Source organism: Girardinichthys multiradiatus, chromosome 23 (genome assembly GCF_021462225.1).
Source record: "Girardinichthys multiradiatus isolate DD_20200921_A chromosome 23, DD_fGirMul_XY1, whole genome shotgun sequence".
In the NCBI taxonomy this organism is placed as follows: domain Eukaryota; kingdom Metazoa; phylum Chordata; class Actinopteri; order Cyprinodontiformes; family Goodeidae; genus Girardinichthys; species Girardinichthys multiradiatus.
In genome coordinates, this window is record NC_061815.1 from 17,264,003 (window position 1) to 17,277,522 (window position 13,520).

Sequence of the window (13,520 nt, forward strand, 5' to 3'; positions counted from 1 at the left end):
AATCTGAGATGTCCCTTTGCATTACAACAATTTCTTATTGTATTATTATATTTTGTTCAACAATTTTCAGTTGTAAACCATCATTTTGTTGTGTAAATGTTCAAATACTGTATGCATGATAAAACAGATATTAGCGAAGCTGTGGTAAGTGACGGTAACTGAAACAGCCCCACATCAAAAGCTGTTAAGGGCTTCCTATAGCATGGGTTGGCTTTGTGACAGTTTGTTACAAATGCTGTTTGTTAGCATAAAATCACTAAAATAATCATCAATATGTTAATTTATTGTTTTTATTGAGCCATTACTAACTTATTATATTATATTTTATAATAGTTTTTACACAATAAAGAAGTAAATAAAACCCCTTCAGATCATCGGATTCTCAGCACACACTGTGTCACATCTATAATACATATTATGGATTATGTGAATAATAATCATAGCTGATCTCAGGAAAACTATATTGAATAGCTGTCCTCTGCCAGTGGTTTTTTCCTCACATCTTTCCCCTTAAGAACATTAATATTAACGAAAGAAGAAGGCTGACCAAGCTCCCTCACTTTCCCTCCTCCCCCCTCCCTTCTTCTTATACCCAGAGCCTGGATGCAGTAAGGTGAGCACACGCCGGCAGCCTGTATCAGCTTCTGTACCGCTCTCATTTCTGCATCTCTCACCCTCCCTGCAGCCTTCTGCCTTGCTGTGTGGATCATCGGTAAGAAAGACTGATCTCTCCTTTTTCTCTTCTGTATTCGTCTTTGTTTCAGTGACTGATGGTGGCTCTGGTTTGCCATGAGTCAAACAAAGGACTGGGGTGTGGCTGGATGGGTTGAAGCTGGCTGCTAATGGCAGCAGCGAAATAACGTAAAAGATAAGATGCCGTGGAGGATGGTAATTGTGGCAATGACAAATAAAGCAATATTGTTGGTATATTGAGGTTTGTAAAGGTCGTAATATAGGTTAGAACTTGTATATTTATTCACTTGCGACACAGGTTAATGAAGATACTAAGGTGGTCAAGTAAAAGAGTGAAGGTTGCTTTGATAAAAAGAAACAAAAAAAACGCATATTTAAAAATGATACATTGTGGTTGGATAGCCCAAAACCACATCAAGCAGAACCTTTTAGGCCTCATTCAAGTTCGCAGTGGTAAGAAGAATTTTACAGAAGCTTACTTGCTTACAAATCTCTGACAGAGAGTTGGTTTAGTCAGACATGCTGAGATCTGGACAGTGACAAGACTGATTAGTTAGACCTGAGGCTGTGGGTCTTACTGCAGTGGAGCCTGTGGACTGATTGTGGACTGCATCCACGAGGCAGTGAGACTGGATGCAGACGAAAAAAAGAGACTGACATGATGAGGGAGGATGCAGTGAGAACAAAGACCGAAGCCTCACAGAGGAAAAATGCTGAGACAAAAGAGGGAAGAGACAGCTGGGTAAAACAGGCACGTGTTAGCCACAAAGGCATCTGGGAGAAGCAGACATGTATGTAGACTGAGCACGTGTGGGAGGCAACCACTTGTCTGAGCAGCACATGTTGTAGCCACTCCCTTTATGTGCATGTTGTTACTAAGACAGCTGATAGCCCTCATAATGGATTTTCATTTATCTTAAATGGTAAGCTAGGCAAATACATCATGTTACGATGCACATTCGATATGATGCTTGAAAGAAAAGGTCAATATGGCAAACCGAGTTTCATGTCTCATCTTTCACAGCCAAAATGTCGGACAAGCCAGACATGACTGAGATCGCTCGTTTCGACAAGGCAAAGCTGAAGAAAACTGAGACAAAAGAGAAAAACCCTCTGCCCACCAAAGAGAGTGAGTGCCCCCGCCTTAGTGTGTGTAGTCCTTCATCCTCTGCCGCAAATTTCCCCCTGTCAGAAGCTCCTCATCATCACCTTCACACATGCTCAGCAAAGAGAGCTGCAAAACAAATGGCTGCAGTATCAGCAAACCAAAAAAGCTGCACCCACTCACAGGTTCACTGCAATGCAAGCCTAATCCAACAGCATCTTTTTGCTCTTCTTTTGCAGCCATTGAGCAGGAGAGGAAAGGAGATGCCACACCTTGACTTGAGCACATGAAGAAAAGGAGCTGAGATGCCACAGAAAAAAGCACTTTCTTTTGATTAACCCAGTATTTGAATCTCATACATTGTCTTCAGTAAAGGATGCTCTCTGAGCTCCCTTGGGTGCTAATAGGATATTTGGCATCCTAATATGTGGGGCTCTCTTACAAATCTGAAAAACGTCAGCCTGGGTGCCTGTTTTGTGCTGTCAGCCTGTAGCTAAACTAAGGAGGGGTGAAGTGATGTAGCACAGGGAGAGAAGCAGGCATTCAGGCTGGACAGTTGCAGGGGGGGGGTGGTTGTCTGTGGACACTGGGGCAACTGAAGTCAATTCATGTGGGCTTTTTTCTTAAGAAACTTTTTACTTTTCTTTATGTAATAAACATGAAGACATGGAAGCAGTCTGTTTTGTGTTTATTGAATTTGTGTCAATGTGCAAATTGTTATCTACATTTACACTATAACTGTATCAAATCTGTATACTTCATTAAATTATATCAATGTACATAAAAAATCACTCGCAATCGGTTTCATGATGTATCAAAAATCAGTTCCGTATGATGTACAATATTATACATTTAAAGAAGCAAGGAAGATTCTGTTGATATCTCAGAATTAAAACTTATTCCATCAGTCAAATTAAAACTTATCAGGAATCGTGTTTTTAATGACGCTAAGTTCTATTTCCTAATAATTTCAAACAAAAAGTGATCTGTCTGGCTCCACTGGCCAGAGATATCACTTGCAGTTAAATGCTCTCTGTTCCGGCTTAGTTCAATGTATGAAGAAATTACTGAATGAGGCTGATCACCAAAGAGGTCGGGATGCAAACCAAGAAAAAACATTTTCAGGATCTTAAATGATTAATAGAAGAAAATGAAAAAAGAGTCGATTGCAATGGAGCAAAGCATTTGGCACAACTGAACGTGGCAGGGTGATCTTATTTGGTTCTGTCTGAACTCAGCGGCTCAGAGACTGCTTCGCTGCAGTGAGAGTGGGATGGGTAGGTTGGATGAACTCGGGGAAATGCTAGTTAGAAAAGTCTTTTTTCTACTGCATTTTTTAAACATGACAAAGGGAAAACAAGGATGTAAAAATTCTAGCTTTGCAGATAAAATACAACCATGTTTTTCAACATGTAATCATTGCATTGAATAAAAAGGCAGGTTTACATTTCAGACTTTAGCAAAAAATGTAAACCAAAGTGAACCAATTTTGGATTATTTAAAAAAATATATTTCTGAATTGGTAAATTCTTGAAAACAAAATAATTTCTATACAGTTAGTGATGATTGGATATGTTTTCACTGGCATTCAGAGGACTTATCTTGAGCATAATACTTGATGGACATAACATTCATTCACTGGAGATTAAGAACATCATTCAGATAAGAAGTTGTTTTGTCTAATCTAAAATCTAAAAGGTTCTGTTAAGGCTATTTTGAAAATATTTGAAGAAAAGCATTCTGTTCTTGTGGGTGAAAATGTACCCACACAATAAATAAGGAGAGTTTAGTGAAAAAAATACTTTAGGATTTCATTAGATTTTGTAAACACTAATATTTAATTCCTAAAATACTCCATATTTCACACAGAAAAAGCTAAACCAAGTGGCTGCTTAATTGTGACCAAAAATAATAATAACAAATAATTGAGAAATTTAATTGTTTAAAACTAATTTATTGTTAGATTATCCTAATATTATTTGATGTATGCAGATTACTGTTCTGTGACTTTTTTTAAACATCCTAGCTTTGTATTAAGTAAGTTATTGTGACCAAAATGTTCACCAGGGAACTGTCTAAAAAGTACTGAATTTCATTGGGGTTATTTTACTTCCTTTTGACGTCGTCTTAGTAAATTAAGCAGGAGCCTGCTCAAACACCGATATTGGCTGACCTGAATTACCGGTTATGATTACAGAGGTACAAGTTAACATGGACAACGTGGACCTCAATATCTCTACAGATGCTGGTTTTCAAACTGTGAGCTCATTCTGTAAGACGTCAAGCTGTCTGTCCGCTTTTAGGCTTGTAGATGATGCTTCTGATTTCCAAAAACTTACATTTTAACTACTGAAGTTACATTTTTCTTCAGACCAGCCTAAGTAGACTGCAACCCACAACAGATGACAGGGTCGGTAAAGATGCAGTGGAAAAGTGTTTCAAATAACAATGGTTTTTAAAAGGTTATGTTTGCACTGTGGTTTTGAACTGTGATGAATGACTGACATACTTTTTACACTTACAAAACCCGGCGTGTATTTAGCAACTTCTGCCCCGTGTTGCCAATGTACTGTTTTTCTTTTACTTGATTATCTTAATAAGTATATATTTAGACATGAAAATCTCTGTTTCAAAAATAGATGTCATGTTTTAGTCCAGGATTAAATGTAATGTATGTTCCATTCAATTTATTTATATAATACCAGTTGTAATAAATGGCATTGAGGTAATTTGCAAGACAAACAGGTCCAAATCATGAATCAAGTTCGGTCCAAACTCATTACAAAGCACGTCTTTAGAGGTTTAATTAATTTTTAAGTTGAGGAATTCAGTTTTCTAGTGATTTTCCAGCTTCCCAACTTTATTTTACTCAGGCTTCTTCTATAGCTCTACAAATGTATAATCAATGTCATGACATGCTGTCTGAAATACTAAAATCTATAAAAAGTAGTTTGCAGGCTAAAATCTAAGGGGAAAGTGACTAGATATAAAAAACAAAAAAACAGTGTGCCTTAAAATCAAAAAGAATGGTTGTGAAACTCCACACTCAAACGTTATTATTATTATTATTATTATTATTATTATTATTATTATTAGTATTATTATTATTATTATTGGCCACAGAAAGAGTGGGAACATTTTACTGTCATCTATAATAATAATAATAACAATGAAGATGGTAACGGCCAACTGAAAAGCCTTAATAGTTAAACACACATCATCTAAATGATAAAAAGCACTGAGATCACACTAATTAAAATCGATTAGGGTTAATAAAATCACCAGTAAATCTACAAACTAATAATACAAGTATTACCTTATGATGAGACATAAACAACCTATTATTGAGTTAAGCAGCTCTAATCATTATATGGGGCATTTTAATTAAAGATCACTTGCCATAAAACCCCGTAAACTCCCCATGATCTCCAGGCTGGCGTCTCCACTACTGCCACCTAAACAGCCTGTCAGAACTGTCACCTTCTGAGCCTTTATTGCTGCATTTATCTCACCTCGCAGGTGAGATAAAAGTCTGAGATGTGTTAAAATATCGCATCGTCAACGTGTATTGAAGAAACCATGACATCTTTAATAATTATAATAGACCTGCGGTATAAGTTGAGGTAAACATGTATTCAGTTTTGTCCTAATTTGACATCTGGTTAGTCTCCTTGTAAACAACCTGATAATCGTCTAAAACAGTTAATAAAATTTGATTGACCCTTAATTTCTTGTTGATAGTTTCGATGTTCCTGAGCCATCCAGCACATACCCGGACACATCTCCATTCTCGACAAAAAAGACAAAACTATTGTCTACTGTCATTATTAACCAATTCAAATACTTAAATATGCTTTTAGTTAAGCACAAATCATGGAACTGGTGCTGAAGGGCTCTTGGTTTCAGTCTTGCAGAAAAATGAATGTGGGCGATATCTAATTAGAAAGGATTATCCTCACCCCCATTGTCCAGCGCGCTGAGTGAATTGTTGTTTTAAGGGATTTTAGTGTTTTAGAAGGGATTTAATAGAAAACCGTAACCTTAATCACTGGCTTGGACATCCCCCTCATCAATGCGGATAAAGTTTGTGGAGTGGCAGAAACTGTCATGATGAGCGTTGATGATGGGAATGATTATGTGAAATCAAGACAATTAAGCACAGGACTAAATGGATTATCCATTTAAATTGAAAATCCAAACGTTTTATAACTACATTTTATTCAGTAAAAAAAAAAAAGGTCAAATTAGATAACGTCCAATAAAATGACCACGCCGTGGAGCAGCTTGAGCATAAACAGATGTGTTTATGCTCCTGTAAATTCCAGACTTTCTTCACACCGAGTTGTTTCCCAGGGAAATATCCATTATTTTATTATCACGACCATGTCAATATCGCCAACGTGTCAGGCGGTATTTACATGACTGTATGGCGTCCAGCCTGAAAAGCTTTGAGGCTTTGTAGTGCCAGGTTGACCCCCGTGGGACACCGGTGCCATTTCCCGAACAGTCCATGAACACAACAAGCCCCACTACTGCCCTTCCGTAATAGATATGAATAGATGTAATTATTGTCAGCTATTTCATGTATTTTGGGGCGATCGAGATGGGATGGTGTATTAATGTTATGCTGCTGGTCCGTTTCAGAGGTTTGTAGCCCTGAAGCATTATGGACATGCATGCATCGAATAAGGAGTCGTGCTCTGATTTAATTCAATTGCATTACCTTGTATTCGTGGGAAAAGCATATATGGATTGGAGCCTGAGAGCAACAGGTGAATGAGGGGCATGTACTTTGAAGTGCACTTATGCACCGACGAGCCCTTGTCTGTCAATGGGACGCAGCAATCTTTTCACAGCGAGACGCTACCTGCAGGACAAAACTGTCAATCAGTGGGGCTTGAGTATATAAATATCATCGGAGAGCAGGGAAACAGGGAAGTCAAGAAAACTAGCAGCCATGGGACAACTGGATGTCCCCTGGGCCATGGCCTTGTCCATGCTCTGTCTCTTCCAACTTGCTTCTACATGGTGCGTCCATTCCTTCAGATTTAATTCATTTCTTACACCATATTATCTGTTAGTCTCTCCTCTGTCATGCTTTAATGTGAACATGTTGTTTTCTCTCCACAGGACAGAAAATAATGTTCTCATGACCGGCCCAAAGGTAATTACGCAGTTGTCTTGTTGGAATGTGTCGCGCGTAAAATGTGCTCCGCGCCATACGAACTACTGTACTTAATATTGCTTAAGAAACATGTATTTATTTAACATTTTTGTGGTTATTGGTTAAAAAAATTTTTTTTTTTTTTGTTTCTCTCTGAAGGCGTTTCTGAACTACGCCAGAAGCGTGCAGATAGGCGCACAGTGTGGAATAAAGGAGTGTAAACACCAGTTCGCTTGGGACAAGTGGAACTGTCCAGAAAGCACGCTTAAACTATCCACACTTAACGGCCTCCGAATTGGCAAGTCTTATAATATCCACCCACATTAATTTCTGATTAAAATAATTATTTATATATTCGAATTAATTAATTTATAGCTGACTTCGGTGGGTGTGCACTCACACCCATCGAAGCTTGTTAAGCTTGTGCGTAACTGCCACATACTTTATGTCACCAAATAATGTATACAAGCAAAACCTTTCGACTGGTGTTTGTCACATGTAGCCACAAGGGAGACCTCGTTTGTGCACGCCATCAGCGCTGCAGGAGTGATGTACTCGCTCACCAAGAACTGCAGTTTGGGGGACTTTGATAGCTGCGGCTGCGATGACACACGGATTGGCCAGACAGGTAAGAATATATTTGTATTCTATCCATCATTAAACAAAAATAAATAAATAAATAAACCGTGCACATGGCACTTTGTATAACATGTTTTTATTTATTGATATTAGGAGGCACAGGATGGATTTGGGGAGGTTGCAGTGACAATATAGCGTTTGGAGAAAATATCTCCCGACAGTTTGTGGACACCCTGGAAGATGGACATGACTCTCGAGCAGCCGTCAACCTCCGTAACAACGAGGCGGGAAGACTGGTAATACTTTTTGAGATGGTTTGATTATCGGCGTTTGTGCACATGTGAAATCTCAATGTTGTGCCTAATCGACGCCAACACTTCGTTTCTTTTGACAGGCGGTCAAAGCAACGATGAGGAAAGTCTGCAAATGTCACGGGGTTTCTGGAAGCTGCAGCATCCAAACCTGCTGGATGCAGCTGGCGGACTTCAGAGAGGTGGGGAACTACCTGAGGATAAAGCACCGACACGCCAAGAAGCTGGAGTTGGACAAGAAACAAATGAAAGCGGGTAACAGCGCGGGCAGCAGGAGAGCCATAGCGCACGCCTTTCGGGGCATCTCCAGAACGGAGCTCGTATACCTGGAGGACTCCCCAAATTACTGCATCAAGAACCAGAGCCTGGGGGTGCAGGGCACAGAAGGGCGGGAGTGCCTGAAGGGCCACAGGAACATATCCCAGTGGGAGAGGAGGAACTGCCGCCGGTTGTGCTACGAATGCGGGCTCAGAGTGGTGGAGAGACAAACTGAGGTGGTCAGCAGCTGCAACTGCAAGTTTCACTGGTGCTGCACAGTCAAGTGTGAACGATGCAGGCAGGTTGTCACTAAATATTACTGCGCGCGTAAAGACGGTGCGAGGAAAGAGCACAATAATACAAAGCGCAAACCCGTGGCACGCCGACAATGACTGTCATTAATTAATGGACATGTAAATACTTTAGCATTATGGATTTCTCAGCTACTTTTTATAACGTGGATATTTTATTTGGACTCGCAACTAAGATATAACCTAACGCCTATTTTTGCACTTTTTCATTTTGATTGAATTTTATAAATAAATGAATTTATTAAAAACCAAACTCTGCAAACACTAATTCGAATTTGGGGACGTTTGCTTGGTTTTCAACCTTTTGTAATAACTTATACATTTTTTATAACTTAATAAATACTTTCCACAACATACAAGACTCGGCAACATCTTTAAGCTGTTACATTTTGATTCCATCGTGTGTATATTGGTGTCCTGGTCTCCCACGGCCAGGGGCAAGAGTGGGGGATCACCCTTTTGAAGTGCCTATAGGCGTTTCCTGACCCAGACACCCAATCAGCTTTCCTGGGCCCAGAAGAACAAAGAACAAGTTATCCATTTGTTCCTCATTGAAATAAAGTGGCAAGTTGCAACACAAGGGGCCAAATTACAAAGATCGTTAGGATTACGCTGCAGATGAAGATGATGCATATCATTTTTTGGCTACTGTTTCTGCAAATGCATCTGGGGCACGCCTGGTAAGACTTTGAGTTTTTGCATCTTATCTAGAAAACGGATAACGGAAAAACAAAAACAATTCATTTCTGTATTTTCCCTTTAAGGGTGGCCAGTAACTTCCTCATGACAGGACCAAAGGTAAATAAAGTTTTACAACTTATTTTATTTTTTGTTTTGTTTGTTTTGTACGAATACTCCATCAATTAAATTGCCTCTTTTAAAGGCCTACTTTATCTATGCAAGAAGCGTGCAGGTGGGCACGCAGAGAGGATTTGAGGAGTGCAAATACCAGTTTGCGTGGGACAGATGGAACTGCCCTGACAGCGCAACTCAACCCAAACGACTGAGAAGAGGTAGGGTGTCGTTACTTCCCAAAGAGTTATCAGAATCGTTAGGAATAAAAGATGCAAAAGTAAAACTGGTATTTTACGCATGTGTATCTATTTAGCCACCAGAGAAACATCTGTCATTCATGCTATAAGTGCTGCAGGAGTGATGTACACGCTGACCAGGAACTGCAGCTTGGGAGAACTTGAAAACTGTGGGTGCGACGTTTCCAACAATGGGAAAATTGGTGAGGTTAACGAAATTTTATCTAAAATAGACTATATGCTTTAAAATCACCAGTACGTTGAACATTAACTTGATCTCTACATTTTCTCTACATGCAGGTGGCAGGGGTTGGTTATGGGGTGGCTGCAGTGACAACTTGGATTTTGGTGAAAGGATTTCCAAACAGTACGCGGATGCGCAGGAGACAGGGCATGACTCAAGAGCGGCAGTTAATTTGCACAACAACGCGGTAGGACGCACAGTAAGTCCTGCAGCAAATAATTCATCTAAACCATCAGCCAATTTAAGGCGCCGCACTGATTAACTCTGTTTTCCCACAGGCCGTGAAGGCGACGGTGAAACGCATCTGTAGGTGTCACGGCATGTCCGAGAGCTGCAGCTTGCAGACGTGCTGGACGCAGCTTTCCGATTTCAGAGAAATCGGGAATTACTTAAAGATCAAGTACAATCAGGCACGAAAGCTGGACATCGACAAGAAGCGTGTGAGGGCTGGAAACAGCGCGGACAGCCGGGGAGCCATCGTGGACGCGTTCGGCCATGTGGCCCAGACGGAGCTCATCTACCTGGAGGACTCGCCCGACTACTGCAGGAGGAACACCAGCTTGGGGCTCCACGGTACGGAGGGCAGGGAGTGCCTGCAACATGGAGCGGACCTGACTCAGTGGGAGCGCCGGAGCTGCCGCAGACTGTGCCACGAATGTGGCCTGAGAGTGGAGGAGAGGCGCACTGAGGTGGTGAGCAGCTGCAACTGCAAGTTCCACTGGTGTTGCAGAGTGAACTGCGAGGACTGCTCTGAGATCATAGTCAAGCATGTGTGTGCCAAGAGGGAAGCCGGTGAGGGGTATACTTTTAGGCGGAGACACATTGGACCCAAATGAAAAATATGACCTATTCAATATTTGTCATTTTGTCTTTAGCTGCACTTTCTATTAATCAATGTCCATGTTTCTTTACGTATATTTATGTTTTGGTCTTGCTTTAATAAAATAAAATGTTGAAAATCCAGTTGTTTTCAGTTAGAACGATCATTTATGAAAAAAAAAACCCAAAACAAACTAAATGAATACATTAAAAATAAACGAAATCCGTTAGCCACTGCTTTGAACTAACATCTTAGAATAAGAATGGACTGAATCCACTTAAAGAGAGGATTACACAGCTAATATGGAGCAGATCACACCTAACCAAGGTGTTGATCCATCGCTGATCCACTATCACTTTGATGGCAATGTGTATTGACTACTTTCAAAAAGATGAGATGCTTTCAAAGACAAATTAAGGAATGCTTTCCAGCAACAAGCAGTAGGCATTTGGCCCGATAATCCCTCTCAGGACTGGCTGGTCGGAGGAATATCCCACAGGCAATACCAAATGAGGGTTAAGCGATACATCATGGATAAAAGGAAATGTTCTGACCGACGTGCTGCATTAGTTGGTTTCCATTTGTTGCACTGTAAATGCAAGAAGATACTTCCAGCTTAGAAACACTTTGCAGTTAAAAAATAATTTCAAAGATTTCTAATCTTTTAATTTGAAAGTAATTAGGTATAAGAGGAACATTATCTCTGCCCAACGGCCTGGGTGAGCCTTTCATTTGTTTCCTTCTCTTGACCCCCTGTAACTCTAAAAATCTTCCTCTCTGCTGGATACGTCATAAATCTGCCAGGCACTTATTTAAAGGAGAGATGGCAAGGATATTGCCCTCTTCAGGGGTCTGTGCCTGGGGGGCGGGAGTGGACCAGAAATGAGGCTGATTAAAGGGTTTTTATGCTCTTTACAGGGTAAAATCTAAAGAGACTGTAAATACAGATGAGGGGCTATAATGTCAATAAAGTGATCCAAAATAAGGCAAATAAACTGTTTCCATATCTAAGAATCATTAAACATTTTGATTTTTTTAGTTTTTAACAAAATGTATGCAAACTGTGCACAATCCCAAACCCTCACAAACACAATAAAACCTTATATAAACTAGCATCAAACTCTAGAACGTACCATGTGTTTTCCCATGGTGATGGTTTACTCCACTGGAGACCCACAGCAGTACAACTTATCTCAGCTCTCCTCCAAGTATTTCATTGGTTCCATACTGGCCTGTTCTTTTCAAATAAAATAATATATTCTTCATCCAAACAAAATATCAGCTTCTAATAAATCTTTATATACTTACAAAACATTTCACTTCTACAGCGTTGACAGATAATTTCCCTTGCAAAAGCACTTCCCAAGTATTTTGGACTTTATAAATTAGTTTCATGAACAATTCTTTAACTGTAGCCTTACCTGCTTTTAAATCATACAGTATCCCATGCCTCATCCACAGTATCCAGCTTATGTGGGGGTGCATGTTCCCTCATCTGGACAAAAGAGGAAAACAGGGAGGGAGGTTGCTGGGGATCTCCCACTGGGACCCCCCTGGGCTACTTATGTATTCATCCAGACAAGCCTGGGGGTCTGTGACAATCTAAAAGTGATTGATCACTCCCTTCTTCCAGCTGCCCTCCTCTATCACCTGGGTGTGAGATACCAGGAGGCCTAACACAGGGCAGGGTTGCTTCTGCGGGACAATGCTGCACACGGTGTGTTACAATTTAGAAAGAAAAGACCTAATTAACTATTTAAACTTGAAGGTTTTGTATGTCTCTATGAAACGCTCAAATGTATTCAGATCTTTACCAGGTCAAAGAATCGTAAAAAACAAAGCCTCAAATGGACAACTTATGTCATTTTTAAACCATATTATTTGCATTTAGAAATTCCCAAATTAAAAAGTAAATTTAACGTGTGAAAAGCTAGTTACATGAAGTTGAGACAATGCTATAAAAAAAGACGAACAATGATCTCAACAAAAGACATGTATTTTGCATGTCAACCTGCAAATGGGCATAAAGCCACTTCAAGACAACTCGCAGTCAATTCTATCTCAGTGGCACGTTGTGACTGCAAAACATTTAAGGCAAATATATATATATATTACATTTCGTTACCTTACAACCACTAACTTCAGAGTAGCTTGTTGGGATTTTGTGAGAAAGGCTAACTCAAAAGAGTTCAGAGTTTTTAAAAGGAAGGAAAATTATTCAGGTTTTTCATTTTTTTAAATAAAAATTTGACAAGGGTAGTATGTATTCATTTGTAAGTTATGTATTTCAGCTCTTCTGAATTAATACTTTGTATAACAGCCTTTTGCTGAAATGAAAGCTGCAACTTTTTGCACCGTGGGATGGTGTGCTCATGGTGTTTGTTTTCCTCCACATACAGCATTTTGCATGTAGGCAAAAAAGTTCAATTTTTTTATTTGTGGTGCTCTGTTATTTATAACATAGCGCCATGTTTGGTTTTTCTCCTACGTAGCTGGTGGCAAAATCTAAAGACGACTTCCTATGGCTTTCTTTCAACAGGGCTTTCTGATTAATGCTTTTCTTGCTCAGTCTAACAGTTTAGGTAAATAGCCATGTCCTGGTAGTTTGCAATGTGCCATAATGCGGCATATTTTAGGTGCTGGATTGAGTTTCCTGTGATATGTTCAAATCTTAGGATCCTGTACAACCATAATCTACTTTCAACTTGTCCACAACTTTATTCCTGCCTTGTCTTTTGTGTTTCTTGATCTTTGTGATGCTGTTTGTTCACTAATGCACTCTATCACACCTGTGAAGGTGGCACAATATGTATGCATTTTGGAAATCATGTATCATTCTCCTTCTACTTCTCAGTTATGTATTGCATTGTGTTTGTTCACATAAAATCCCAAGAAAGCACATTAAAGGATGTTGTCAAAGTGTAATACTGTGACATATTTAAAGCGGTGTATAAATGAATGCCCACAAACCAAAAACAGTGTGCAGAACAGATAAGATCATAAA

At 39.7% G+C, this 13,520-nt stretch overlaps 3 protein-coding genes across 3 annotated transcripts; all 3 read left to right on the forward strand.

Moving 5' to 3' along the window:
- Positions 1–561: 561 nt before the first annotated feature.
- Positions 562–2,470, forward strand: tmsb2 (thymosin beta 2). The gene is made up of 3 exons (XM_047354644.1): positions 562–712; positions 1,718–1,822; positions 2,038–2,470. The coding sequence occupies exons 2-3, from the start codon at positions 1,723–1,725 to the stop codon at positions 2,073–2,075; spliced, it is 138 nt and encodes a 45-aa protein (XP_047210600.1). The 5' UTR covers positions 562–712; positions 1,718–1,722; the 3' UTR covers positions 2,076–2,470.
- A 152-nt stretch (positions 2,471–2,622) lies between these two features.
- Positions 2,623–8,515, forward strand: LOC124861012 (protein Wnt-8a-like). The gene is made up of 5 exons (XM_047354641.1): positions 2,623–6,962; positions 7,122–7,260; positions 7,465–7,590; positions 7,695–7,837; positions 7,936–8,515. Exons 1-5 carry the CDS (start codon positions 6,756–6,758, stop codon positions 8,500–8,502), a joined length of 1,182 nt encoding a protein of 393 aa, XP_047210597.1. The 5' UTR covers positions 2,623–6,755; the 3' UTR covers positions 8,503–8,515.
- Positions 8,516–8,980: 465 nt separating this feature from the next.
- On the forward strand, positions 8,981–10,659 carry LOC124861013 (protein Wnt-8c-like). Its single transcript, XM_047354643.1, has 6 exons — positions 8,981–9,101; positions 9,186–9,219; positions 9,305–9,434; positions 9,530–9,655; positions 9,753–9,895; positions 9,975–10,659. The coding sequence occupies exons 1-6, from the start codon at positions 9,040–9,042 to the stop codon at positions 10,530–10,532; spliced, it is 1,053 nt and encodes a 350-aa protein (XP_047210599.1). The 5' UTR covers positions 8,981–9,039; the 3' UTR covers positions 10,533–10,659.
- The last annotated feature ends 2,861 nt before the right edge of the window (positions 10,660–13,520 follow it).